This window comes from Notechis scutatus, chromosome 6 (genome assembly GCF_049901735.1).
Source record: "Notechis scutatus isolate UNSWTSFEM ecotype Mainland chromosome 6, rNotScu1.2, whole genome shotgun sequence".
Taxonomy (NCBI): Eukaryota; Metazoa; Chordata; class Lepidosauria; order Squamata; family Elapidae; genus Notechis; species Notechis scutatus.
This window is the reverse complement of record NC_142014.1, coordinates 11,998,001-12,015,242: the sequence shown is the minus strand read 5'-3', so window position 1 is coordinate 12,015,242 and position 17,242 is coordinate 11,998,001. Positions and strand designations below refer to the sequence as shown.

The 17,242-nt window shown below is 35.1% G+C and overlaps 1 protein-coding gene across 3 annotated transcripts in view; it reads left to right on the top strand.

The window, feature by feature from the left end:
- The window catches only part of IQUB (IQ motif and ubiquitin domain containing), a 41,246-nt gene that overhangs the window by 7,676 nt on the left and 16,328 nt on the right, over positions 1-17,242 (top strand). For all 3 annotated transcript variants that reach the window (XM_087969378.1, XM_087969379.1, XM_087969380.1), the window contains 3 exons: positions 51-206; positions 6,393-6,603; positions 10,171-10,346. In XM_087969378.1, coding sequence (XP_087825504.1) covers positions 51-206; positions 6,393-6,603; positions 10,171-10,346 — 543 coding nt within the window. The remainder of the gene's footprint in view (positions 1-50; positions 207-6,392; positions 6,604-10,170; positions 10,347-17,242) is intronic.

Below are 17,242 nucleotides of genomic sequence, written 5' to 3'. Positions count from 1 at the left end.
TATTTATACAGAGAATGCTTAACCTTCTTAACCTTAATATTTTATTCTAGACAGCAGTAGAAAGAAAAAAATTGCAACAGACCACAAATACAACTTGTACACAAATGACAAAAATTGGTGTTTATGTCTCAAATGTTACTGATAAGCTTATAGAACCAAAGCCATATGTGACAGCCGACGAATATCATGCACGACGACTTAAGGCGGTAAGTATACAGTCAACTGAATTATTATCATTAAAAAAAAAAAAAGATTGCAATTTTGCATACTTTCCTGTGATTAAAGCCCATAATCTAAATTGGGTTTATGGATGTATCTCCCCAATTTATTTTAATCACATTCATATATCATTGACTCTACAAGGACTCCATTTTATTTCACTTGAAATGTTCTTACAAATAGCTTAGTTCTAAATAAGTCCAAACTACATTAATTAGTTAAGCAAGTTATGTGGGTTGGTTAAAGGAACAGTATGCCTCCTACCTTCCCCCAGTTTGACGCATCATTCCTTCCCCTGAGTATTTCTGTATATCTGTGTCTTTGAGATTGCCGTGTGTTTCAGACATGTGCAACTTAATGTATGAAATTTGGATCTTGCATTTCAAAACAAGTATTCCTTTTAATACACATTTTTTGTTTAGGTATTCTTTTTATTAAAAAAAAAAGACTTTTATTTTTTAAAACAAACATATACAGACAAAGACATAAAAAACATCAAACCATCTTCCAATTATATACATACAGTGTGTCAGTTGGTTACAAATCTTTTGTGCTATCCTTTCATAGTCCTTACTCACAAGTTATATAGGTTCTTAAATTGTCAATCTAGTATATGCTTATTTATTTTATTTATTTGATTTGCCAATTGTTTACAAGATAAGTATAAGTGTATACATAGTTGTGAATACATGAAATGGGTACATATAAGAAAAATAAAAGAAGAATAAGAGAAACAATAGGACAGGGACGGTAGGCACGTTGGTGCGCTTATGCACGCCCCCTACAGACCTCTTAGGAAAGGGGTGAGGTCAATAGTAGACAGTCTAAGGTTAAAGTTTTTGGGGTTTGGGGAAGAAACTACAGAGTCGGGTAAAGTATTCCAGACATTGACCACTCTATTGCTGAAGTCGTATTTCCTGCAATCAAGTTTGGTGCAGTTAACTTTGAGTTTGTATCTATTGTGTGCTCTTGTGTTGTTATGGTTGAAGCTGAAGTATTCATTGACAGGTAGGACATTGCAATGTATGATTTTATATACCATGCTTAAATCAGACCGAAGACGGCGTAATTCAAGGTTTTCTAGTTCTAGAATTTCAAGTCTGGTGGCATAAGGTATTCTACAACGAGTAGAGTTAATCATTCATTTGACTAAACTATTATTCCATCATTTTATATGAGATATTCTTGATTTTATTATAAATTTATATTATACATTTATCCAATGGTTATATATTTTGTATTATATTCTATATCAGTCTATTGATCTTCTATTACAAAACTTAGTCTGTTTCATTACCATGTCTTTTTATCTAACCATTGATAAAATAAGTCCCATATCATAAAAAATTGTTTATCTTCTTGTTCTCTGATTTCAAATGTCAATTTACTCATTTCAGCACAGTCCATAATTTTCTTAATAACTTCCTCCTGCATAGGTATTTTTTCATTTTTCTAATTCTTAGCAAATACAATTGTAGCCACTGTTAAAACATTTACAATCAAATATTTCAATTCTTTATTGTATATTTCCAGTATAATTCCCAGTAAAAATATCTCTGGTTTAAAGTCTTTGTGTTTTGTCATTTTTTCCAAAATGTGGATTATAGTGTGTGGATTATAGTCCAATATCTTTTTGCATCTGAACATGTCCACCACACATGTTAATATGAACCAGGTATCTGATGACATTTCCAACATTTATCTGATTTGTTCTTAAAAATTCTCGCAATTCTCGTCAGAGGTAAATGCCACCTGTAAAACATCTTATACAAATTTTCTTTATAGGCAGTTGACATTGTCATTTTATAATTTTGAGACTACAATTTTTACCATTTCTCTAAATCAATCCCATATCCAAAATTTCCCCCCCTCAACCAATCATCGTTTCTTTAATTTGTTCTTCCTCTAATTTAAATTCTAATAAATGTCCATAGAGTTTTTAAATTACCTTTTTACCCATCAACATTTTATCTAAATCAGTCAACTTATCATAGAAACCTGCTTTAAGATCTTTATCAAATCTAGATTGTATTTGTACATGTGAAAACCAATTCATTTTTATACCTTGTTCTTCCAATGCTTGCATAGATTTAAATTCATCCTTTTCATTCAGTATCTCACCATATCTAACTGTTTGTTCCTTTTTATATGTTATTGGATAAGAAAAAGCTTTGATAGTAGATATCCATAATGGAATTTTTAAATAATATTGCTTTTTTATCTTCTCCCAGTTTAAAAACAATACCTCTCGAATATAATATCTTCTAAAATACTCCTGTGTTTTAATTCCGTTATACCAGAGGAAAGCATGCCATCCCAACAGCAAGTCATGTCCTTCTAGGGTCAATAATCTTCTGTTCCTTAATGTTATCCAGTCCTTTGCTCACATCAAGTTTGTCACCTGATAATATAATTCCCAATTGGGCAAAGTGAATCCTCCTCTTATTCTTGCATCTTGTAACAGTTTAAGTTTTATTCTTGCTTTCTTTTCCTGCCAAATGTATTTTAACACTATTTTATTTAGGTCTTCAAAAAACTCTTCCCTAATCTAATTAGAATTGTCTGGAATAAATATAAAATTCTAGGCAATACATTCATCTTTTGTTTAGATATTCTAAAAAAGAGAAGTAGCGAGTTACATTTGAAAGTATTTGTGTGTGTGTGTGTGTGTGTGTGTGTGTGTGTATGGTATTCAGCTTTGTTCGGGTATTTTCCCACGTCATTATAGTTGTGCTTTTAAAGTTGTAGCAACGTTTCGGCAGAATCTCATCTGCCATCATCAGGCTTCTGTATAGTGTTCGTCTGTGAGTCAGACTTTCACAGCCATTTCTGTTTTAAATTTGGGGCTAGCCTACGCTGTGCCAGAATGGTTTTTTCTTCATCTTGATTGGTTGGGAGTCTTGGTCTGTGTTTATTGGTATTGGAGTTTGCTGTATTTGCTGCTTGATTGGTGTTTCTAATATCTTCTGTCTGTTTTGTAGCTTTTTTTGTCTTGATTGGCTGGCAACATTGTGTTTCCTGTATTGGAGGCTTTTAGTGCGGCTTAGCTCCGAGTAAACGGACGGCTATCATTTATTAGGAAGCTAGGTTTCATCTGGGTGCCTGGTTGGGGTGTGTTTGAGCTGGAGGTATCAGGTGGAGTCTGTTTGTGCCCAGGTGTTTGCCTGGCTTGTGGTGTGGAGATTTTTTTGTTTGAGAGTGCAGGCTTCCAGATAATTGACAGTATGGTGGAGTCATCTCTTCTATTCATGCTTTCAGGTCTTTTTTCAATCTCTATGGCTTCTCTGATAATTCTGTAGCTGGGGTTTTGTATAGTGGCTAAGGTTTTGGTGCCATTGAAGTTGATGCTATGACCTGTGGCTTTCATGTGTTGGACTAGTGTGGAAGTGTGTTCCAGCTTTTTTACTGCATTTTTGTGTTTATCTAGGCAGGTACTTATTCTTCTATTGGTCTGTCCAATGTATGTGGCAGGGCATGATGCACAGGGGACTTCATATATGCCTTGGTTTTCCAGGTCAATTTTATCTTTGGGGTTTCTTAGGATGGCCGCTATTTTTCTGTCTGTTTTGAAGGCAGTCTTGATGTGATGCCTGTGTAGTATCTTACTGATTTTGTCTGTAGTGCCTCTTATGTAGGGCAGGGCAGCTGTTCCATAGGTCTGTTCATCTTCTAGGTCTCCATTATGTCTCAGTGTGTTTTTGTGGATCAAGCCAATGATTTTACTTTTGGGGAAGCTGTTGGCTATCAGTACTTTAGTCAGGGTGCCTAGTTCAGTCTTTATGTGTGTCTTGTCTGCCAGGCATTTGGTTCTGGCAATTAGTGTTTTGGCCACAGAGTTTATCTGTGCTGGGTGGTGGTGGGATTGGGTGTTGAGGTAGCGGTTGGTGTGTGTTTTCTTCTGGTATATGGTGTGTCCTAGTGTGCCATCTGTTTTTTTGTAGATTAGTACATCTAGGAATGGTAGTTGTTTGTTTGATTCTGTTTCCATGGTGAATTTGATTTTGGGGTGTGTGCTGTTTAGGTGTGTTAGGAAATTGTTTAAGTTTTCTTTTCCATGGGGCCAAATAACAAATGTGTCATCGATGTATCTTAACCATAGTTTGGGTTTGTGGGTGGCATTGGCTAGGGCTCTGGATTCGAATTCTTCCATGAACAGGTTTGCAATGACGGGTGACAGAGCCCCTATAGGATCACCATATATGGATAATTTTATTTGTCAAAGAATATGCAAAGCCCAATTAAAGCAACTGATAGTTTTGTTTGTTTTCCTAGCAGAGCATCTCAATCTTTCATTGATTCTTAAAGTGTTCTATGAATTACTGGTACTTTAGCATTTATTTTTAGTATTCCATAAGATTAAAGTACTGGTAATAAGGGTATGTTCAAAATCTTTTCCAAAACATTATGATAGAGTTAAATTTATTTCACATTTTCTACCTCTGAAATATTTATTTTCATCTCTTTTGTGTTAGTGAGATGCTTATCAGTTAAGATGCTGCCATTCAGGATCTCTTACACTGCAGATGTTATACTTCAGCACTTCAGGCATTCACATATACTGTATAACAAAAAAATTTCTTTCACCCTGCAATGGGGAACTGGGCACAAAATATAATTTCATTGGAGTATATAAAAAAGAAGTTCAAACATGCAAGCATTTCCAGTGTCCCCTCCTTAAACCTGCACAAATTAAGTGACACTGAACATAGTAGAGATTGTATTAAAGATCAGATTGTAACAAAGTTTTCACAGAGTTGAGAATTTATTTTAATAAATAGTAGTGGGTTTCCACCCCCCAACCCCCCTACCATTTCACAAATCTAGTGACTATCATGTTCTGGCTCAGGATGACACCCAAATCAGAGGCAAGTTGGGATAGATTTTACTTTACCCAAGGGACTGGATCCATAACTTCCTGTTTTGATTCAAAAACCTTCAGGGTTCTGGCCCCAAGTTGATAATTGGGTGAAGCCATACCGGCTATGCCAGAAAAGGAGAGGACAATGTTGTTGTTTTAACTCTTAGTTGCTTAATACAGTTATCCATTCTCAAATCAGAATGAGCTCTGCAGATTGTAAAAGAGTGTAGTCTGAAAACGCAAACCCCAATTTTTACCCTATTTTGATAATATTTATTTACGAAATTTATAGGCCTCCCATCTTACCTCTGAGTAACTCTGGGTAGCTTTACAGTCATAAAAGGTAAAAACTATTTAAACTAAAAATATAAATAAGTTAATACAAAAAGCCAAACACTGTAGCCCAATTAAAAGATTGGGGTGGGTGGGAGCAGGATGGGGAGAAAGGTGGGATCTGTTGTTCATCGATCATAGAATATAAGAGCCTCAGTGGTGCAGTGGTTAGAGTGCAGTACTGCAAGGTACTTCTACTGCAGCCAGTTGCCTGCAATTTGGCAAATCGAATCTCACCAGGCTCAAAGTTGACTCAGCCTTCCATCCTTCCTAGGTGGGTAAAATGAGGAATTTTGGGGGCAATATGCTGACTCTGTAAACTGCTTAGATAGGACTGTAAAGAACTATGAAGTGATATATAAGTCTAAGTGCTATTGCTATTGCTATATAGCTTCATTGTAAGTTTCTTTTTTCTTTTTGGATGAATGCAAGAAAGTTGTAAAATTTTAAGGAACAATATGTTAAGGATGAATTAGAGGCAGCATTACCTAATTTGGCAAGAAAACTTCAAGCAAGCTTATGAACATTAAGACGCTGACAATTTTAAATATTCTGAACAGATTTTTATGAACTTTGGTGTGCTGCATTTCCTCTTATTGTTTTAACTTTTATGAATGGCTATCCCCTTCTTATAAAAATGAAGAAAAATTTAAGCACCATTAAATATCTGTTTTTCCAGTGCTAGATAATGGGAGAGCAATTTTGATATTTTTGAATCATAGTTTACATCAAAGAATGAGTTGAAGATTTTCTAAAGTAATGAATTTAATTCCTGAAGCATATTGCATGACAACCCAACACTTTGCCTGGTGGCCATTCAGATATTGCTGGTGGTTAAGACTCTTTCTAGAGAAAAATACTTAAAATTTGCTAATGTGACATGAACTGCTTGATTGACAGAATCATTTTTTTTAGAAATATTATAGAACTTTATACTTTCTACAAACACCAATTGCCCTTTGTTCCTCCTCCCTATGTATAGACCATTGTAATCCAAACCTATTGTCGACGATGGCTAGCTATTCAATGGGTAAACAAACTAAAAGAAGAATTAAGATTGAGACTGGAATGGGAAAGGCAAGAAGAACTAAGAAAACAGAGAGAGAGGGAAGAAAAAATGCTAAGGGAGTACAATCGAAGAATGCATCCCAAAACAAAGGATGATTTTGAATTACTTTATCATGCCTTAGAATGTAAGTATCCAATTTCTTCATTGCCAATAAGTAAACACAAACTCTTTCACGTTTTCTCTAACAATTTATCATAGATTAGATGCAAAACTGTAGCTAAATTGGTATATCTTATGCAGATTGGCAAAGTTTCAGACCTTTTCAGTATAGTAGCTATTATGCAAGCCTTACTGAATGAGCTTCTCTTCTTTGTGTCTACGTTGTTTCTCACAAAGTATCTTTTTTAAAAGACATATTATTAATTAAGTAACATATCAAGAAGAAGAAGAAGAAGAGATGGATGGATTGCCGGATCTGGGCTGCAAAAATCCCTACAATCATGTCTTGATGTAAACTCTAAATCTTTGTTATCACCTATTGGTCTTCCAGATTTTTGTAGGCCAGATCCATTTCTCCTTTCTTTAGAAGGCATATTCTAGTTTCTATAAACTCCTATCTATTTTCAGCTATTATATTCAGAGATGCTCTAGGTACATATGCAAAGTATGGTGTCAGTTATAGGCAAGAAAGTTTTGAATGAAAACATTTATAATTGTAGGAGAATCATACTTTTAGCACTTCTAATATAAAACCAGTACAATATAAAACTAACTTTAGCTGAAACTAAAAAAAAAATCAATGGAATATTGTATATACTTATTTATCCTATTTTAATACTGTAACTCTTTAGGAATGCTAACTAAAAGGGCACTAATTAAAAGTGCAAATTTGTTACAATTGGATTGTAATATATTTATATTTTTGGTCTTTGGTGTACTTTGCTGCACTTTGGGAAAGAGGAATACTTAACTTTTTGATAATTTAATGCATCCTGAAAGGCTGATACAAAATAATAGGGAATAGAAAATAAAATTCTGTTTGGTTACTGTTTTCTCCCCCCCAATAATAAAGACAAATTATACAACACTTTTATAATCATTTTTAAATTCACATTGCTAAAGTATAAAGCTGTTAAAATTGGCCAGGAAAGTTACAGAAATCCCTATGCTTTTGTCCTTCAGCATGTAAATGACTTTGGTGCAGGCTTTTTATATTCAAATTCCCAAAATGTGAGCTTCATTTTTAATGATGTGTTTTATATTTGAATACAAGTTGTGGATCTTTAAAGTTTTTTTTTTTAGAATTATGTTTTTATTTAAATGAGCAATGCATTAGCATAATATTTAAACATACATTGTAATAAAGGATAAAATAATTCTAAAAAGAGAGAAGTATTTAATGTCAGAAGTTGTTTCAACCTTGTCCTAGTTTATAAGGTAGAACACTAATGAAATTATCACAAATACAGACAACTATGGCCATTTCGCGGACAACATTTTTAATTCATCATCACAAGCTTCAGTTCAGGATAGGTGCTTTGGTCATTGAATCATAAAATGTCCTGTGTAATTATGTCCATACATCCTTTTAGAAAGGGAAAAAATAACAGTTTGGAGCCACATGATCATAGGATTCACATTTGTAAAGTTTTGAAAAATCGTGTCATTTCTTTAGCAGGCTTTGTAGTATAATGCTGGATTGGCAACAGGGAAGACAAGGTCAGCCATAAAAACTCAAATGTCTTTGAGCCAGTCATTTATATTCAGGCCATCCTATCACACAAAATAGCTGCGTTGGGCAAAAATGGGAAGAAGGAATGTAATGTAGGTCACCTTAAACTCCTGGAACACAGAATATAAATCTAAAAATTAATAACCATGTTTCCCCGGAAATAAGACCGGGTCTTATTTTCTTTTGGGCCCCAAAATAAGCCCTAGGGCTTATTTTCAGGAGTGTCTTTTTCGTTTACAGGAGGCACATTTCTTCTGCTTGCTTGTGTTGGGGCAGGAGGCCATGTGGCGCACTAATGCCACTGCCACGAGGTAGGGAGGCTGAAGCTGCCCCACATGCCCTGCACCGGCTTACCTCAGACCACCCATGCCCTGACACCTGCCTCGCCTCAAGGCGGCAGCTCTAGCAGTTCCATCCAGCAGGACCTTGTGTGGCTGCTGGCCCACTTCTGCTTGCTCACAGCCACAACAGAGCAGGAGGCCAAGCAATGCACTGGTGCAACAGCCACAAGGTGCGGTGTGGTGGAACTGTCCCATGTGCCCGCACCAGCTTACCTCGGGGCCCCCGCAGACAGGCCATCCATGCCCCGACACCTGCCTCACCTCATGGCCATGGCTCCAACACACCACTTGGCTCCTGCTCCATTGAAACTTAGAGAAAGCAGAAGAAGTGGCCATGTGGATTCCTGCTGCACATGGCTGTTGGTGCTGCCGCTGCAAGGCCAATATTGGGGTGTGGATGGCCTGGCTGCTGGGGCCCTGTGGTAAGCCAGTGCGGGGCACGTGGGGCATCTCTACCACCTCCCTACCATGCCTTGTGGCTGTGGGACAATGAGTAACCAGACAAAATGGGTGGGCGGCTGGCTGCACAGGCTCTTAAGCAGGGCTTATTTTGGGGGGTAGGTCTTATATTAGGTACACACATAAAACATGCCAGGGCTTATTTTGGGGATAGATCTTACTTTCAGGGAAACATGGTGCATAAAATGCTGTTTTGCACTTTTATAGCAAACTAGAAGTTTTGAAAAGCTCTCTAGCAAAGGTCTCAAATGGTAAAGTAGAATTACTTATTAGCCCTTAACATTTGATTATAATTAGTGCACTGTTCCAAATTATGCTGACCCAGAAGGCCTTGTAAACTTGTGATATGCTCAGTCAAATAAGGTAGTTCGATAAGACCTAAAATTAATTAATTAGTATCCTGTCTATTATTTTTACAAATAACTCAAGGAAGCAAACATATTCAACCCTGCTTCCTCCTCCTATTTTCCCCAGAACAACCCTGTCAGGTGAATTGGGCTGAAACAGAGTGATTGGTCCAAGGTCACCCTGCTATCTTTTATGGCTAAGGCAGAATTAGAACTTGTGATTTCCCAGTTTCTAGACTGTGCTTTAATCACTAGACCAGTGCTTTAATCACTAATCACTAGACCAGACTGGCTCTATTAATATACTATAACATTTCTATGATACCAATTCTACAGAGACTGTTAGCTGTTTTCACATATTAATATAGCATATGTCCATGAAAATAATAATTATAAAAATACCTTCCCATTAAAACTAGTGTGCCTCTTTAGTTGCCACTCCTGGGAATATTGTAAATCAAATATTCTACAGAACATTTCCATTTTGATTGCACTTCTAAAAATCATTAGAGACTATGCCATTGGACTCTGAGGTAAAATTATTCCATAATGAAGAAATAAATACCAAAAAGTGTCCCAGTCTAACACTTGCACCCCTCCCCAAATAATTTCATATAGAAATATCATCAATAACGTTGCCTCATATGAAGTTGATTTGAATAACCTGAAGATGACTTCTGCTTCTACTGGTGGATACCAAGAACACTTAACCAGTAAATAATAATTTAGAATAACCAAATAGAAACTCACATGACTTCTGTTTATTAAGACCTGACTATTTAAAAGATTCATTTTGCATTAATGCTTGGTAAAGGCTAATCAAAAAATGAAAGCGAAATAAAATAAATATAGTTTTTTTTGTGTTGATACAGTATGGAGAAAAGAGGAACTTGAGGGCATCAACAGCACTTTCACTGGAGCTGAACGGAAAGCAGCTCTCTGTGGACTTCTAGAAAAAGAGACCCAGCTGGTTGCTTGCATTGGGAGACACAAAATAAATGTATTAGAAGACAACTACGAAAAAGCAATCCTGTCCTTTCTGGAAAAGGTCAGTGAGATAATTTCCGTCTTAGTGTACCCAGAGTTCAAAAACTCAAATTAACATTTGCAAACTAACAGCATACTGAAGAAAAGCACAGTAATTAACTTACCAGTTAAGAGTTATGATTTATGAGCTTTATGCATGTCTGGCAGTAAAATTGGCTCATTTGATATGGTTATTAAAAGTCTTTATACTCATAAATTTGATGAGAATTTATTTTCACCTATGTACACAGAAGCCACCACTTACATCTTAATTTACTTAATTACATCTTATTGAAAATGATGCTAACTATGCCCTCTATAACCTTTCATTAATTCTGTATTATAGGCACGTGGGGTAAATTTATTATAGTAATTTCATTCACCATTACCAGGATTTATTTTCTACAATATCTTATTTCTGTCACTGTTGCAACACCAGACCCCCTTTGGCTCTACTGCAGGAAAATATGAAAATATGAAATTTTGTGTAACACTTTTCAGGAAAACTAGTTATTTCACATGTAAAATAACATTTCTATTGCAGGGAAGTATTTAGGGGAAGACTGCAGCATCAAGTAAATTAACTATACCCATCATCCTGTTTTCTTTTCAATTGAAAAAACTGGTAGAGTTGCATCGCAAGAAAAAATAGGTTTTGGTCTGATTTTCCTGTGTAGATCCTATTGCTGCTGGATAGTTTGAAGTTGTAATTTGTCAGATAATTAATGGCAATCCTTTTCTTATCTTTTTTTTTTAAAACAAATTTTATTCAATTTTTCACATAAAAACAAAAAGCTCTTTTTAGTGGACAACATATTTCTGGATCATCACTTTTACATACAAATATGACAATAGTTATACATTCATATATGCATACTTAATTCTATTATTACCTTTTCCATTTCAAACTTCCAGAAAGGAGAGAAACAAGCAAATTAATCCTAGTCTCTTACATTAATCTCAATCAAAACATCTTTTCGTTTCATTTCATTTATTTCAAATATAATCCTTTAATATTTATTTTAAAAATAACAATATATCTTTGCCTAATAAAAAAAAGTTACCAATGTCTCTCCTTCCTTTTAATAGTCTATATTAGCTTATTAATTTAAGTAGTTCTTCAATCATATTTTCTTTCCATCACACATTCTTTCTATAGATTCTAGATTAATACAAGTTTTAATCCAAAAGAAAAAGAAACAAGTATAGGTTTCACCCCTTTTACTGCTTTGAGTGTGACACCACAGTGGTTAAAATATACCTTTATTCCCTCATCTTAATTCCCAATAAACCATTATTTTTAAGTAGTTACAATAATAATCATTACATCTTTTCATTTGGATTCCGCAACATATTTTCCCCCCTTAATTTTATTTCTAATTTCAAAAGAAGTAAAACGGGAAAAAATTGACTATTCAATTTCTGGTCATTGATATTAACCTCATTTTTAAACATCTTCACATCCATTTGAATTATTACAATTTCTTCAATAAACCTTAACTTTTCTTTTAAGAATAAAAATAAAGATATATATTCATCTAATAAGAGTTATCAGTATCTATACCTCCTTTAATAATCTATATTACCCTATTTTCTAAGTATTTTTTTAAATTGCAAATATATTCTTGTTACCCCTTGTCACTCTGCAGAATCCCATTTTTAATTCATCAACCATTATCTCTGAAAAAAATGATTTCTTTTCATCATTTTACTATTTCCGTAGTTCTTCATTTCATGCACGTCTTTCTTACTGCCTCTCCTCACCCTCTTTTTCCCATATCTTTTCTCCTTCCGGTTTATATCCCTCTCTTTCTTGATATCTTCCTTTCCCCTTTTCCGCTGGATCTTTCTACCTCTCCTGATTTCACAGGTATCCCCCTTTTTGATTACCTTCTTAAATCTCAACTTTTTAGCCTTCCTTCTTTCCCCTTGTCTTTGTAATGTTCTTTGTGTTAATTGTCTATTTAAAATGTCTTCTCCTTGAATCGACTCTTCTTCCTCTAAAGTTCTTTCTTCTTGTTCTTCAATCACCATTTCCATTTCTTCTAACACAGAGCAAAGTGATTCGCCTCTTTCCTGTAGTAGTTCTCTCATATTTTTAAGTTCCATTTTTAATTCTTGAAGAGATGTCATCATTACACACTCTTATATTTTATAATCATTGAAGTGCACAAAAAACACTTTTGCTTTCCTTTTTTCTTCTTCCAGTTTTCTAAAGTTGTCAGTTGTTCCAGCCGAGGGTCTATACCAAAAACGTAGATCAATCCCACAATCAGTCTTTCCTTCTTTATTCAGCTTTCACTTTCTAAGATTCTTACTCTGTTTCAATATTTCTTTAACATTATATCAACACAAATTCATACAGAAATAGGATGCTTTCCCTTTTGTTTGAGTTCAAGTTTTTGTCAGAAGATGGCACCCTCCATTATACAAAGGCCTCACCTTTTTCCCCTATTTTTTTATTTAGGGTTTTTCAAACCTCAATATTCCAGCACAATCCAGTCTCCAATTTGTAAATTTTATTATTATTATTTTTCGGCAATCTTAAGTCCAGCTTTATTTTATGCCTGTTTATTACCGAAATATTTTAGTCCAATTTAATTAAGTCTTTAGTTCTGGCTTCTTCCTTTCCCGGTTTGAATCCCCACTTAGCTGTCAAAATTATTTTCTTATTTTTTTTCCTGTCCCTTTGTATTTCCGCTGCTCACTTTTCTTTTCTTAAAAGTTCAATGTTACCTTAATCCCAGGGTACTTTTTGTTTAGTTGTTTCGCCCCATTGTCCCGGTTCAGATGTTATCCACCTCTTTCTTCCCTCCTGCACAAATCTTAGTCCAACTGAGTCCTCCTCTTCGGGGTGGCCATTTTAGACCACCGCTTCAGTCATCTTCGGGGGGAAAAAGACCAAGCCCAGGAGGGGAGATGAGGCTCCACTCAACCTGGCTTGTGGCTTCCCCTTACTCCACCGCCCCTCCAAGGCAGCTTCAGCCCCTAATCGCAATGATCGGGACTCTCTGATGAAAGAGCATGGACCATAGCCGCGGACAGTCATGATATACTGTCTGTCAGCGAGGAGGGCTCAACCCGGAAGTCGGCAATCCTTTTCTTATCTTGTTGTTAAGCTTCCAGTGACCTATTCCTTTTCAAATCTCTCACAAGAATCTTGACAAACATGAGCACTGGGCCTTGTTCAACAAGATGTAGTTCAGTGGTGAGAAGAATAAGGTCCTGCATTTAGGCAGGAAAAATCAAATAAGTACTGCCTATTTAGAACAGGCAGGACCTATCTTCACAGTAGTAATTTTGAGAGGGATCTAAGAGTTCTGGTGGGCTACTACTTAAATATGAACCAGCAGTGAGCTCTAGCTCCAGCCCTAACTCTTTTATTCTAATTATCAGGTATACGTTAAGCCAAAACAAGTAAAGAAAGTAAACTGTAAATTTAAATTGTTATTCTGCATTGTACTCTGTGTGTGATTTTTGTTTCAGAGGACAGTTGAATCTACTCACATATATGATTTGAACTAAATACCCAAATATTTCATTTATATATTAGTGTTTTCTTATTATGATATCTTATGAATTTAGAGTTCTAACATTAAGATGAATTCTTCATTAGAAGAAACTTCAGACTAAAATTAAAAGTAGGAATGTAGAGATAGTAAATAAATTCACCATTACTTTGGAATAAAAGCAAATAATTCAAATTCAAATAATAACAATAGAGCAGTAGATATGAAAAAGACATAATAGGAAATTTTTATTTTTAGGGTAAATGTCTTAAATTGCTTATCCACCTCTAGATGTCACCAGCAGCCAACACTATACTGTACTTGAAATAAACAGAAGCTTTGATGCATCCAAATACACAGCGTACAATATTGTACAATATCCATAAATATTGTTTTCCCTAATTTTAAAATTGCTTCATTTCTATTCTTCAGTTTCCCTCATAACACTACTCCCCTGCTAGAGACTGTTTGTATCAGGAGAAAATGTATATGAAACCTTATCAAGTTTATGCTCCAAATCCAATTCTCTGCTGAAAGAGAAAATTAGATGGAAGAAGCAGTTGGTAGTTAACTCCATTTCAATCAGCAAAAATCCTACTTTAGTTTAATAAACAAAAATCTCCTTTCCTATCCCACTGTAAGAGACAGCTATCTAACTATAATTTGCTGACAATTGACTCTCAGAATTGTTTTGAATGACAGCAGAAACCAAGCAATGGGTAAAACCAGAGGGTGTGTCTGCTAAAAATGCGAGCAAGAAGAGAGAAATGTTCAGTGGAATTACCACTGACTAATGGAATGGATAGAGAGATTCTTTTCAAGTAGGAGGGAGAATAGTGTGTTGAGTTATGTGCCGCAGAGCTCCCTTCTGGGGCCAGTCTAATATTATTTTAAAAAGTTATAAATGCTTAAAACAAAAGAGTGAAAAGCCCTCTTATGACATATGCAGTTGACACAAAGCTAGATATAAGAAAACATATTGTGCAGAGAAAGCTGACATCTTCCAAATTGTTACAAAGATTACATAAGATAAATGAGAGCTGTCCTATGACTTGGTAGCTCATTCCGGTTTTACTCATTCCACACATAAGACTATGGTTTAATCACAAACTGTATTTTGAGAATCTACTGAAATAGTTCAATTTTCTTTCTCTCTTTGGTTCAAGGTTTCAACTGCTTAGGTTGATGTGCCTTATTTTCACTTCTCTAGGTTTTTTCCAGCTGGGGCCTATCTTTTATACATGTACTACTCCACATTAAAATACATGCACATAATTAAGCCATTAGTTAATTGATCCCCCCTCCCTCCCTCCCCCCTCTCTCTCACACACATTTTCATTGTATAGTTTGAATGAACAGATACTTTTTTCTCACTCCTTTGCCAGAAGCCAGCATGTTTTGTTATAAATTACTAAAGTCCTTTTTAGTTTTCCTTGTTGTGATTGATCTATGACACTGTCATATCTAAATATATTCATAAAATAGTACATTTTAAAACCATTTTTGCTGTTTTAAGATGCTTCCTGAATATTTTAGGAGAAATGAAAATATTGTTTGTTTGAACTTTCTACAAATTTTTCGTTTGTTTAACAATTTCTATATAATTTTTTAGACATAAGTTTATAAGATTAAGTTATAATATTGTTCAAAAAGGTAGGTTCAAAATATGTTATTTCCAACATGCTTCACATGTATATATGTCTTGTTTATCTGAGGCAAGAAACAGCAAAGTTTTAGATCTTAATTAATAACAATAAAGATGATATATCTGGCATGTATTGTATTATCTGTATGTATTACTAACACCTTGCTTGGAATCAGACAAATGTATATCAAGTTCATACCTTCATTCTAAAAATGGGCTCTCTGCCCAAAAGTTGGTGTGAAAGAGCAATCAGTAAGATCTTTTATGTAATAAAAGATGCATAGTTACTGCATAAGTAGAGCAATTTTGTCATTTTAGGATGTTCAAGCAATTTCTTCGGATTTCAACCTATTCTGCATATTGAAAAGTTGGATTAGGAAACATTTCAGAATGCTGGTTGTATGACTTACAGAATTAAGGTTGGGAGATTTTGGAACATATCAAATTGCATTTATATAAGTCCATCATTGATTTCTTAATATGCAAACCATTATTTTTCAACGTGGTTTAATAAAGCATGCTAAAATTCTTCAAAATATAACTGCCTCAAGTTCAGTTTACTAATCATAGGTAGAACGATATCAAGCCACCACAGAACCTTGATTTTAGTAGGGTTGCAGGGGACAAGGAGGTTCTGGGACAAGGTAAGAATTCCCACCATGGGAAACTACACATCCCTCAGCTACAATATTAATCCTGCAAATCTGACTTTATAGCATGCTCCATTTTTGCTAAAGCAAACAAACCAAAAAACCAGACCTGGCTTTGGTGCATGAGAGTTTCTGGAGTCCCATGATATTTGGGAATACAAGCAGGTTCTGATCCTAGGGTGAAGCAAACCAGATTGGGAAACATTCATTAAAATGTTTTATGTATACAGAGAAAATTAATGTGTGATCAGTGACTTTGTATCTCTTTAGCTACTCTGGGTATCATAATTCTGGCTTACAGTGTCTCATAATACATATAAAAGGTCTGTGTTATCATGCATGCACGAGAAAACAAATTAATAGAACTTTAATTATGCTGGAGCAACAATCCTTTGTTTCTGATTCTGTCAAGTGCTTACTGGCTCTAATTGAAAGATGTAGAATTTTAAGCAAAAATCTATTGCATCAATTTTCAAAATTGGTTTTGGCTTCAGTCCATCAGTTCCAATTATCCGCACTTCATTTAATTATAGAACTAAACCCACTAAGAATCTGCCAAATTCATATTTATGAAATTCTATTTTTATTTTTTTTAATGCTTATATAATTTGAAAAATAGGAGTTTCTTAATAGTGTACAGACTTCTGTTTCCAGTATCAAACAGTACCTGTGCATTCAAGCTTCCTGGAGATGTACAGAGTTGTGGGGATAGAATTGCTAAAGTTCAAAAGAAGAAAAAAGAAATAACACAGCACAGTGAGCTTTGTTCCTTGCTTCCCCCAGGCACATAGTTTTACAGCAGGAAGGGGCCAAGACAGTTAGAAGAGAGTTCCAAGGTACTAATCTGCCCTGGCTGATGCTTATTAAACAGGCCAAGACAGGTTAGAGAGGATATCGCCGTAAGCCAGGATTAGAAACCTCCTAATACCCACCCACCCATGTTCATTCCATTTCTTGCACTTACATAGGAAGTAAGGAGTAACCCAAGGCTGAAGATTTAGTCATACTGAAAAGGAACTTTTAAAAGATAGGAGTATTGCCATGGTTGCTTTTCTAAAAGAAAATTAAATCAGGAGAGAGTTCTGTCAGAGAGGTTTAATATGCTGTCTCTCTC